Raw genomic sequence first — 12,067 nt, forward strand, 5'->3', positions numbered from 1 at the left:
CGTTGGGTATGCAGAACATCTTAGTAAGGCGACGGTCTGCTGCGAAATTCGATAGGTTTGTCTTGCGCTTAAGCGTTTCCTTAATATATTCATTAAATTCCCTGGTCACAGAGGCATCCTTCCCATAAAAGAAGCTTTTTCAGAACAGCAGTAACTTGGAGTTAAATTTATATGACTTTAAAAGAGACTCTTATCCAGAGCACTTACCGAAGTGCTCTGTATTCATCTTGATCAACTATTTCATGCTAAAATTCATTCAATTCAAAACAAATTGAATTCTCCAGGATTTCCAAATGTCATTGGTGCTATAGACTGCACTCACATCAGGATAAAGGCTCCATCTGGACCCATGGAGGCAGACTATGTGAACTGAAAATCATTTCACAGCATCAATGTACAGGTACATGCAAGTTTTGCCCACCCAACAGAAATTGTAAAGCATGTCGCTCCATGGGTTTGAACAACTTTCACCCTTTGTCACTTTTGCCATTGTTCTAGATGGTTTGCACCAGCCAATTTCTATTCTCCAACATTGAAGCAAAATGGCCCGGCTCGGTGCACAATATTTCGTGCCTCCTCACTGGCACAGAGGTTTGCCGAAGGTAAGAATACTCCAACCACACAAAATAGTGCAGATTTGGCCTCAGTGTTTAACTCTACTCCTTATAATTGTAGGTGCTTTTCCTGGCTTACTGCTTGGGGATAGGGGTTACCCCTGCCAACCTTTTCTCCTTACCCCATATGCAGACTCTACAACAGATGCCGAGAGGAGGTTCAATCGTGCACATTCAAAGACAAGGGCATGCATTGAGATGGCATTTGGACAGTTAAAGAGCAGATTTAACTGCTTGCGCCATCTCAGAGTGACCCCTGAGAGAGCCTGTGACATTAAAGCAGCCTGTGCAGTTTTGCACAAGGTGGCAATACTGCAAAAAGGAGTAATGCCAAGAGTGCAGTTGGACTCTCCTGTCTGACCCCTGGATACCTCCCGGACTCTGCCCTCGCCTCTCGACCCTGGACCGCACTGACCACCGCTCCCACGCTACTGCTCTGCACCTGCCATACGTCACTGTGCTCATCGTGTGGCTAGTTACACAGAGTTATCCTAATAAAGATCGTGTTATTCCGCATCAGGATCCCTCTCAGCGTGTTCTATACGTTACAAAGACAGAAGTGTTACCGCCCGGTCTAGGTCAGACGGTAACAGCGAATTAATGTTGGAGTGATTGAGGAGTGAAATATAAAGGGGAACCGACAACACGTTCAATAACATGTATTTGGACCACATGAAAATGCAGAAAATGCAAGATGTAACAAGCATTGGCTTAGCACCACTGACTTCAGGTAGGCCACGCTGAAAACGGGAAAAGAAAACTACCTGGTGCTAAGCGACTTCTTTTAAACTTACACAACAACAACCAAGAAAATAAAAGAGAACACTACATAACAAACACAACTACGCAAAAACAGAAACACAGTCCACCACACACACACACAAGAACAAGGGGCAGTCTAACAAGTCTCGATTACGGTTAGCAGATGTGTATATATATCCAAAGTCATCCCCAAAACAGGGAGATCAAACGAGGAGAGCCTGCCACTCTCTCCTGCCGTCTTCACCCCCAGGAAGCCTTTTGTAGCTGTGGACTGGGACTGACTTGTCAGGCACCACCCAGAACCATGTGACCCCATCATCCCGGGCGCACCTGAAAGAGATTACAACACAACACACATTCCACAGCACATCACGCTCCCTCGGGAGAACAGCACAATCACACAGCAACAACTCATCACGCTCCCGTAAGAGAATAGTACAATGTGTACAGTAATAACTCATCTCGCTCCTGCAAGAGAATAGTACATATCAGGGTACATATCAGGACCTAACAGAAGTATAGTCAAGATTGAGAAGTATTTATTCATGTTGAACTGCATAACTACTACTCACTTGTTCTCTTGTAGAGGTGTGAGCTCTGGACATGGAGGTCTGAGGGTCTTCTCTCTGTTCTTCCATTTCCTTTAAACACAACACAAATCATGAGATCACACAGCACATTAACAGACAGATACATAGACACACACGACTTACAGCTGGCCTTTCTGAACAGGCAGAAATTTCTTTCTGGTTGCTAAAATATTTTATACAGTTATTTAAAATGGTGTTTTACCTTTTCCTGCATATTGGACTAATCAACTGTACTTACCATTCTGGAGTATATTTTTATATTTCACCTTGACCTGCTGCCACGTTCTCTTAACCCCGCTCATGTTACTTCTAAATCAGGAAATTATTAAATAACATTATTAATTTACTATAACACTTTTAAAATGCCAATGAATGGATTAAATTATATGCTCACGCATTTAGTCTGTCTGCAATATTTTGCCAGACAGCTTCTCTGACTTTATGAAAACAGGACGTGTTGCCATTCTTCGTAATAATGTATTTATATTCCTCATACAGACGTATAAGTAGCTCATGTTCAGCAGAAGAAGCAAAAAAGCTGCTCGTTCCTTCAGCTCTTTCAACATTTTCTTGCCTTTTCGAATATCGATTAGTGAGGCTGTGTAAATACTGTGTGCACGCGCATGATCGCCGATTACAAAAGCCTGGCTTGAATTAGCGGGAACAGGTTGCGTCTGGATTTCGTTAGTGGAACGGAACTAGACGGAAGTGAACTGTTTGGTTAACTCAAGCGAGGCTCACTCTAATAAGCGCCGCTTTCATAAGCTCGCTTCGTGGAACAGCCCCCTGTTCTTTGACCATCATGTGTGTTTATTTTTTCTGGTGAGGGAATGTGGGATTTACTGTTGAGGTTCAAAGATACCTGACTGACCCAATAGTTCCACGGTTTATCTCCACCTCTATCAGCTTGCACTGGAATTTTTATGTACACCAGTCTCCTCAGTGCTGTGTGAGGCTTGAAAAATTGTGTCCCAGCACAGTGGAACAAATCCTCTTTTTGAATAAAAACTGAAAACAAAGATGCTAATGTCCACAATCACTAAAATCACTAATAAATCAAACTTGTTTTTCCACAAGCACTTTTGTTATTTTTACATCCATACATAAACATTCACGATATACGTATACATATTAAAAAATGTGATTAATTTTAAAAAGTGTAAAAATAAGAACCCAAACCAGCTAGATATATAAGAAACAACAAATCACAACAAACCAAACAGATTTCCTTTATTGACTTATTGACAAAACGTGAAAAACTTTAATGAAACAATATGGAGTTAAAGGCTAAAAATGAATAAATAAAAGACGCTGCTTTCACTGTCCACCAGATGGCGATAATGTCCACTGCTTCATGAAGTTAACCTTTTTCCGGTACAATGGCCTAGGTGCACGCACCACTTCCTCGTTGGTGTCAGGATGCTACCGTATTTCCGGTTGGTATGCGGAAGTGTCGATGTCATGGCCGAGTCTAAATTCACAAGGTGCCTGTTGGAGTTCCCGAAATTTACCATCAACGATGTGCGTCGTATTGTCAGAGCATCAAGTACAACGACACAGAGTCAACTTGAAAAGGGTTTCAAGTTCTACGTTTCATCCTACCTCTGCAATTTTGAAGGTAAGTGGCCGACGCTAGTTAGCTAGCTAGCCTGAGGTGGCAGTCTAATGAAGTGATGTTGTTTTTAGTAACGAACCAACCTGTCCTAGTACTAGAAATGCCTTTTTAAAACATGTTTGTATTTCTGATGGAAGTATCAGGCAAAAGTAAGGCTAACGAGATAACAGTGAGGGCTCACTGCTACAGATCTATGAAGAAAACAGATACGCCACACCAGCTGAGAGTAGGACTGGTTAAAATGACACGAGTTCTGTTCAGTGTCACGTTCAAAGTTCTGTTGAACAAGTTCAAAAGTGAGTTCAACACAAGTTCAATCTTTTATCCTTGCTCTTACTTCACGTAAGCTGTGATAACCATAGGCATTGGTTTTCAAAGCTTACAATGGTAGCCAAATGCAGAGTAGCTGAGTGGGAATCATTAGCAGTCTATTTTGCCTATAGTAAACAAATGGGAGTTTATTTTACAGTTCGAGCTATTGTTATCTACCTCTATGACTCAAAAGCAGAATATAGTCCACCTCAGCTATTCTTCAAACTGCATTTTCTAAAATCTGTCAATCTGTCTTTCAAATCTTTCATCTTAACTTCTTTATTAACATATGGCTGCAACACTTACACCTATTAACATATTCTGATAACACTCTTCAAGAAGCAGTTGAAGTAAAACCTGCACTGTTCTGTTGTTGGTGGTGGAAACAACAAAATAATATAAATATAAGTAGGCCTGTTTCACTCCTATGTGTAAGCATTTCATCTGGAGTGAAAATGAAGTTTAAATCTAAAATATATTTAGTTTATAGTTGCTCACTGAACTAGTAGATTGAAACATGCACAACACTGTAGAATAGAAAGACAGTATAGCCAAGTGTTTTAAGAGTGATGCAAAACAGCACAAACATTACATGAGACAATAGACAAGTGACATTCACCACTACCAACATGATGGGACAGATATTGCGCCTATTGACATTGCTGAAGTCTTCTTTTCAAGATATTAAATATTGCCTCTTGTGTATTTCAGATGACATTATGTGATTCAATGCCAGTTGTGCTCATTAAGAGCAACTGCTCTTGTGTTGCTAGTTGCGGAATCTGCAAACACTTGGTTGCATTGCTTTTCCAGACTGCTCATTATTCTGAATCTGGCATGTCTGTCGTCCCTCCTGTCCTTTCATGCACACAGACAGAACAGAAGTGGCATAAACCACCAACAATGGTTTGTCTTATTTCATTATTTAATGTTAGTTAATGTATCACAGTCACTTTACTAACACCATCTTTTAAATTAATAGGGGGTGAAGCCTGGACCCGTGGATGCCATGGTTGTCCTAAAGCCAAAACCAGGTGCTACTACAGCCAGTGGAGTTAGGTATGTAGTACCAAATTTAATAGGCAGATTACAGTGTGTGGTTAAAAATATATATGCTTTTGATCATCTGATAAGACGATCTGATCTGTTCTCTTCAAAATTTAATTTAGCTTTGTTGTACTTCAGATTAGTGTTGTCAAAAAAATTGATATATCGATACGTATCGATACTGAACATTCTGAAACGGTACAATACTCGTTTCCCTTAAGTATCGATTCTTTTTACATAAAATGCGCTTTCGTTTGACCCACCCAAGCTGCCGTAATGCACAGGACAGTTTGTAATGCTAATATGGCAGCTTAAGCAAACGCAGTGCTGTTGGATTCGAAGCAGATACAGATGGAAAACTGAAGGACTTGAACAAGCCCGTTTGCAAGCGGTGCTTTTGGAACATTTCAACGAAGGGCGCTAAAGCCTGGTTGAGTGACCATAGCGCTCGACTCCGCGCGCACCTCGTGCGAACCTCCGCGAGCGGTGGAGGCTTTATACTTTCCGCTTTGCAGTGTTGTCCGAAACTATATGTGGTAGTATAAAAGAAACACCCCTCAAAACAGGGGAATGAACACTTACCTGACGAATTTTAATGCTGCTTTGTGTTTCAGGTTTGAAAAGTGCTGCAATTTAGGCTAAAGTACTTGAAAATGTTGAAATTGTAACTACTTCATTTCACAACAAATATCTGTCTGACTGAACAGTTTTCATGTATTACATTAACAAATACGAGCCTCTTGTAATTCCAGGATGAAACATGAGAGAACGTGAAGACGTTAAGATTGGGCGTTTTGAAAATAAACAACCATTAAATAATGTGATTAAAAGCGCAATATTTCGAATCATTTCGAGTATATGTATAAATATTTAACTTAATTAAGTTTAACGTGCTGGGAAATATTGGTACAAGCGCTTGAATTGAACCCTGCAAACATGACTTTGTTCATTGCGCTGAGGCGCGGCGCGTGCGAAGTTACAAAATTCGAGAGGTGCACGACCTCGCGTGCGCCGCGCTTCAGCGCGATGAACAAAGTCATGTTTGCAGGGTTCATACACCTTGTGGAATTCAAACACTTGTATGTCACTTTCAAGGTCCATTTCAATATTTCCCAGCACGAGCAAAGACACTTTGTCAGATGTTCAAAAGACGTCCACTGAAAAGCCAGAATGAAAGTTTTAGTGACGTCTTTTTTAAACGTCTATTACTGCCGTTCAGTTGCAGTTTTTGCACGTCCTGACATCCAATAAAGGTCCTAGTCAAACGTTCAGATAGAAAACTCGTCATAGACGTTCATGTTAAGTTAAAAGGTTAAGGTCCTAGTCACACTGTCAGATTTTGAACGTCCACCAGACATGCAAAAAAGGGTCTGGACTGACCGACGTGATACAGACTTGATTTTAACGTCTTTCTGACGTCGCATGTTTGTTGGGATAAGTTAAATATTTATACATGTACTTGAAATTATTCGCTTTATCATCACATTATTTAATGGTTGTTTATTTTCAAAACACCCAATCGTAACGTCTTCACGTTCTCTCATGTTTCATCCTGGAATTGCAAGATGCTCGTATTTGTTAACACAAAATAACTGTTCAGTCAGACAGATATTTGTTGTGAAATGAAGTTACAATTTCAAGCATTTTCCAACACCTTTTGTGGCCTTGTCACAGTCACACCTTATTGAAGAGGCACCAAGATCCAAAAGTGCTACACCTGAGTGGCATTCACTTAGGAGAGAAAGAGTAACTGCCTCACATTTCAGAGAGGTGAGCCACGTTAGAGGTCCAGGTGCTGCAGAAAGGATAATCCGAGGGACACGACAAACAGCACATGTGAAGAGGGGACTTGAAATGGAAACAGAGGCCTTAAAGGACTGTGCAGTTCTGAAAAACTTGAACTTAACCAAGTGTGGGCTAGTGATTCATCCAGATGCCTCTTGGCTGGGTGCATCACCTGATGGACTTGTATATGACCCACTTGAGCGTCCATCATTTGGGCTTGTTGAAATTAAGTGCCCAAATCCACAAAGCTATGTAGACTGCAAATTCCTCAAAGTGGCACAAGGCCTACACAAAATGAAGGAGAGCCATTGTTATTATTGGCAAATCCAGTTCCAGTTATTGATTACTGGTATGCAGTGGTGTGATTTAGTTATCTGTGCCCATGATGATATCTTTATGCAGCGAGTTTACAGAGATAGCAGTGTATTAGAAGAGGTGAAAAGGAGGTGTGACATGTTTTTCTTTAACACTTACATGCCAAAATACCTCTCTATGCCCAAGCAATAGAAAATCATAATGAAGACATGAACTCATGAACAATTAAAACAATTTCAATTTATTCTGTCAATTGTATTACTATTGTATTTGTTTCATTTTTTACAAATACAGTAAAAGTTAAGAAATACATAATGTTGTATTGTGTTGTCAATTTTACATATAAAAGGGAAAGCATTTTATACAATTAATCATATTGCACTGTACCTTAACATTGCAGCCAATATTTACAGACTAGCATGACCTAAAGCAGGGGTCGGCAACCTTTTTGACTCGGAGCCACAAAAGCAAAAATAATTGGAAATTTATTTCAGTGACGATGACATGTCACTCAAGCGAACCGAAACTAAATACCGGACATTTGTGAAATTCCACCCGAACATTTTTTTAAGTCTCAAAAATAATATACGGTAATTAAATACTCATTAATTTTATTCAAAAGCTGAGCCGCATCAGAGGGATCAAAGAGCTGCATGCGGCTCCGGAGCCGCGGGTTGCCGACCCCTGACCTTAAAGGGATCATTTTAAGGTTAGAGAAAAAAATAAATAAATCGCCGTAATTCACATTACATCATCTGTCTAATTCTGGATTGAGATTAGCCATTGTTTGCCCAGGCTTTTACCAAGGGGCCATTTTGATAATTCACCAAAAGACAGGCAACAGTAAAAATTTGGTTTATGCTCCCTGTGATTGAAAGGGGGATCACTGTGCTGAATATTTTATGTTCTTTGACTCTGCGAATCACACGCTCAACATGGACTCTCAGTCTTGCAATGGACTGTGACGTTCTGATCTCTGACCTAGACAGTTGAGCTCTCTTTGACAGAAACGTGGGTATGTGGACTTTGCATGGAACGCAGTCTTCAACAAGGAAACCCTTGTCCACCATGATGGCCATAGATGGGTCAAGGAGGGCCACAATGCCAGACTGCTTTAAGATCTCTTTATCACTGATAGCACCTTGATAAAGAGAAGACACAAAGGTCACTGCGCCATGAGGGGCTATCCCAAGCAACCATTTGAATGTACAGTGTGATTTATAAGTGGAAAACACTTCACTCTGAAGGAGAAGGGAATTTGGAGTTTGACATCTCAGTTCTGTGGAATCTAAAATTATTTGAGTGTCAGCGTAGTCCTGAAACACATCTGGGAGGTGAGTTTTCACAGTGTCCACATCTAACCAAACATAAACAGCTCCCAATACAGTATAAAGGAAGTTGGCCCAGGTGTTAATACGACTAACAGTTGACCGATGGATTCTAAATCTATGGGCCAAATCCTTTTGCATCAGTCCCAATGACGGGTAGTACATGAAGAGAAAAATCTCATCAATTGCTTGAAGAACCTGGGGAAAGAATACATTATCCTATTGTCATATTACATTATGACTATCAAAACTTCTTTTGATGTAAAGATTAATTTGAAAATGATGACATAACATGCTTTGTATGGACAACAGGAAAACATTTACCGTTGTACTGGCAGAGTGAGGGACCTGATCAGTCTTCTCAACAGTCCGTGCGCTTGTAACCCGTATGATGATGTGGGTGGCTGGCTCTATTTGCTTCCAAAAGCCCATCAGGTGGGCATGGTTTGCAAATCTGTGGAATATAAAAGTTATATATAAAGTTATATAATCGCTATTTCATTCACAATGTATTTCAGACACCAGAGAAGGCCCATCCGTATACTGTGTCCTGCCATATTTTGTATTTACCTGGTAAAGAATCGTATGTCGTCATCAGAGGCAGAAAACCGCTCCAAACAGAACTTGCTGCGGACAGTTAAGTCTTCGATTTGTTTTCGGAGCCTTGATATCTCCTCGCGTAGCTCTTCATTTTCATTGAGGGAGAGATCAAGCGCAGCAGGCTCATTACTGACGCAGTAGTCATGTTCATGACACGGTAAGGGGTCATCATCATCATGGTCAATCTGCATCTCTGTTAGATCAGTGTTGGGTGGACGCTCTGTTCTTTCCCATACTCCAGATCATGGAGTTGGAATAGTATAGTTATTCCATTGAAATAGCACAGGAAAAGCTCCAGGTCGCAGTCGTCGTCGTCCAGCAGGAGTGGGAGGTTCGAGCAGATCAGCAGCGATAAAATGTCGCAAACACACTCGGGAAGTACTCGTGACGATAAAATGATCTCTCCTGATCTTAACCACCCATTGTTTCTGCAGTTCTGAGTCCTTTGGAAAGGTGTGGAAGCTCAGGTAGGAATTACACCTTGTCGATGCTGTGCAGAATGGCACACAGCAGTGGTGGTTGGACCTGCTGTCTGTACGTTGTTGAAACGATACTTTTTTTTGTTTACCCGTCATGTTTAGGACACATAAACGGACAGGAGATGAAGCAAACATCATCATCAAGGTTGGCAAGCTATCAAAACATACCAACTCAAAGGGTTAACATGATATCAGGCTCATGGGACAAAAATGATGGGAAACAAACACAAGTTGTAATATCCACAACATTAACATTTTCTTAATCCAAAATCGGCGCTCTGAACCAAACCTCGTCTTTATCAAGTCTAAACTAAACTTATAAAGGAGCAGCAGCAATAACTAAGCATTATATACCAGCCAAAGATAGAAGCTGTAGGTGGTTAGCGCCTAAGGCCAAGAAGCTACAGGGGCTAGCTAAGCAAACTAAAAGGCACAGGTGGTTAGAGAGCAAAGCTAAAGGTTGCACTCCAGTTATGTAGCTTAACTAAATCCCCAACCCATAAAACTCCGTATACAAGTGAAACATACCTGCTTTAACCCCGTCAAAACTACTAATGACTCAGTTCTGCTCCCACAATAGTACTGCACCAGGAGGCGCCTCGTCTGGGCCTCTCCCTCGATATAAGAGCAGGACTAAACACTTAGTACTGGACACTAGTCTCACATTTAAAAGCAGAATACATGAGTAAAAATGCACCGTACCTTACAACAGCGAACACTCCGTAAAGTCGAGCTCACGCTCCAACCCTGTCGTCCCGTTGTGCTGCTTAGCTTAGCCACGCTATTGCTGCAAGGACCCCATGGTGCCCTTATCACATGCCTGATTACAGGCACACTGCAGCCTGTAACTACTCACTCCTCCCATACCAACAAATCTGTGGAGGGAGCTAAAGATCAGGGTGATGGCAAGGAGACCCTCCAACCTCCAAAGAGTTGGAGCTCATCACTAAAGATGAATGGACAAAAATACCAGTGGAGACATGCAAAAAGCTGGTCAGCAATTACAGGAAGCGTTTGATTGCTGTAAATAAAGGCTTTTCTATTAATATATATTAGGGGTGGGACGCGATCAAAAAAATTAATCGAATTAATCGGAAGCTTTGTAATTAATTAATCGAAATTAATCGCATTTTAATCGCATTTCAGTATTTAACATGAGAAATATTCATTTAAGTTTGAATGATGAATGAATCAATGAACATAATCATAAACTTCAACATCTTGTTTATTTTTCCACCAGTCTACTACGAAGACCAATATATGTGTAGTGTGCAGAAAACAGTTCAGAACATTGGAAATTCTGACCAAAAATGTTGTTTAATTTAGGGAGTTTTGCTCAGGATATTGGAAGAATTGAAGTAAATCAGAAGATGTTTTTAATACCATTTTAGATGGTAGACTTTCTTTAATTTCCCAGGCCTCTGCCACAGGCATCTCCATAGTGCCTAGAAGTGGTCTTCTGCATGCTCAAAGCAAATGACTGGATCTTCATCATCTATAGATTCATCATCTATAATATGAGCTGTCACACCAAGATCATTCTTGTTGCTAACAGAGGTCCAGTGATCCCCAGTCAGAGCCACATTTGTGGCACTCTTCACAATAACCTGTTTTAATTCTTTCCTCATCATACAGCTGCTGGATTTTCTTCGACATTGTCTTTCTGGGGTGAGTTTCCCAAAACGTTCTTACGTACGAGGTTAAGAAGTACTTGGCGCTAAGAACGTTTTGGGAAACTCACCCCTGGACGGTAGTTCGTAACTTGCATCAGTTGACGCAATTCGCAGCGCTTCTTGTAAGCATTTATCTTCGACCACAGGGAGCGGACAACACAAATAATGTGACGCATCATGTATAAACGCGTGCGGAGTCGCGCGCCATTCGCGAAAGTTTAATCCAGTCTTAATGGTCCAATGAAGGTAATTTAAAAACCAGGACGTTTCCTCACAGGATGTGAATTACGGACGTTTGGTCACCCTATCGTACTAGGAATACATTTAGCAGCTAAGTTACCATTACTGACCTGCGCGTTAAGCTGGGCGTACACTGTGCGATTTTTGGCCCATTTTCTGCCGATTTTTCACTCGTTTCGGCTCAATCGCGTGTCGTGCATCGTATAGTTTACACAGGTAAACGAGGAGCGATTCACACCTCACGACCAACTCCCGATCAGAAATCGCAGCGTCGCAAGAACATCAAACATGTTTGAAATTCAAATCGCTCCTCGTGAGAGTATCGCACTGTTGAAGCAGCTTCATGAGCCGACCCTCCCTGCGATTTAGTCGTACAGTTTGAGCTGGAGCTGAGTACACGATTTAAAATATCGCACAGTGTACGCCCAGCTTTACCCGCAACATGTTTTGCGTTGAGGTGGTAACGAAGGGTGGAAGTGCTCCTGTGATAAGCGAACTCCTTCCTACATAAAGTGCAAATAACACTATTTTTGTTTGTACTTCCATCTGGAAGTTTCTTATATTTAAATTTCCCATCCACCAACGTAGCCTCTTCAGTCATCTCCATCATGCTCATCTTATTGTGCGTCCATATAATCTGTATGGCCGGAACTCGCGCACTGAGAAACATTCCACGGTGCAAAAGTGTCTCGTCCGTTAAATGCGTT

General features: G+C 41.2%; 1 protein-coding gene and 2 long non-coding RNA genes across 4 annotated transcripts; 1 reads left to right on the forward strand and 2 right to left on the reverse strand.

Moving 5' to 3' along the window:
- Positions 1 to 1,257: 1,257 nt before the first annotated feature.
- Positions 1,258 to 3,284, reverse strand: LOC143523508 (uncharacterized). The gene is made up of 2 exons (XR_013133377.1): positions 1,949 to 3,284; positions 1,258 to 1,706 (listed from the first exon to the last, which is right to left on the reverse strand). It is a non-coding gene; the product is annotated as an uncharacterized LOC143523508 (long non-coding RNA).
- A 172-nt stretch (positions 3,285 to 3,456) lies between these two features.
- On the forward strand, positions 3,457 to 7,142 carry LOC143523507 (uncharacterized). The gene is made up of 3 exons (XR_013133376.1): positions 3,457 to 3,584; positions 4,707 to 4,799; positions 4,876 to 7,142. It is a non-coding gene; the product is annotated as an uncharacterized LOC143523507 (long non-coding RNA).
- Positions 7,143 to 7,260: 118 nt separating this feature from the next.
- On the reverse strand, positions 7,261 to 10,310 carry LOC143523506 (uncharacterized). Of its 2 annotated transcripts, none has more exons than XM_077018000.1 (3): positions 8,939 to 10,310; positions 8,693 to 8,822; positions 7,261 to 8,181 (listed from the first exon to the last, which is right to left on the reverse strand). In XM_077018000.1, the coding sequence occupies exons 1-3, from the start codon at positions 9,157 to 9,159 to the stop codon at positions 8,155 to 8,157; spliced, it is 378 nt and encodes a 125-aa protein (XP_076874115.1). In that variant the 5' UTR covers positions 9,160 to 10,310; the 3' UTR covers positions 7,261 to 8,154. The 2 variants fall into 2 exon arrangements, with proteins under 2 accessions (XP_076874115.1, XP_076874114.1); XM_077017999.1 differs by having other exon boundaries at positions 7,261 to 8,566; positions 8,939 to 10,302.
- Between the last annotated feature and the right edge of the window lie 1,757 nt (positions 10,311 to 12,067).

This window comes from Brachyhypopomus gauderio, chromosome 9, assembly GCF_052324685.1.
Source record: "Brachyhypopomus gauderio isolate BG-103 chromosome 9, BGAUD_0.2, whole genome shotgun sequence".
Taxonomy (NCBI): Eukaryota; Metazoa; Chordata; class Actinopteri; order Gymnotiformes; family Hypopomidae; genus Brachyhypopomus; species Brachyhypopomus gauderio.

Excerpts from the sequence above, each read along its gene's own strand:
- LOC143523506 (XM_077017999.1), bottom strand. The coding sequence starts at position 9,159 with ATGCAGATTGACCATGATGATGATGACCCCTTACCGTGTCATGAACAT. Across the intron at positions 8,823-8,938 it reads GACATACGATTCTTTACCAG|ATTTGCAAACCATGCCCACC; the intron begins GTAAATACAAAA and ends TATATTCCACAG. Across the intron at positions 8,567-8,692 it reads CTCACTCTGCCAGTACAACG|GTTCTTCAAGCAATTGATGA; the intron begins GTAAATGTTTTC and ends TTCTTTCCCCAG.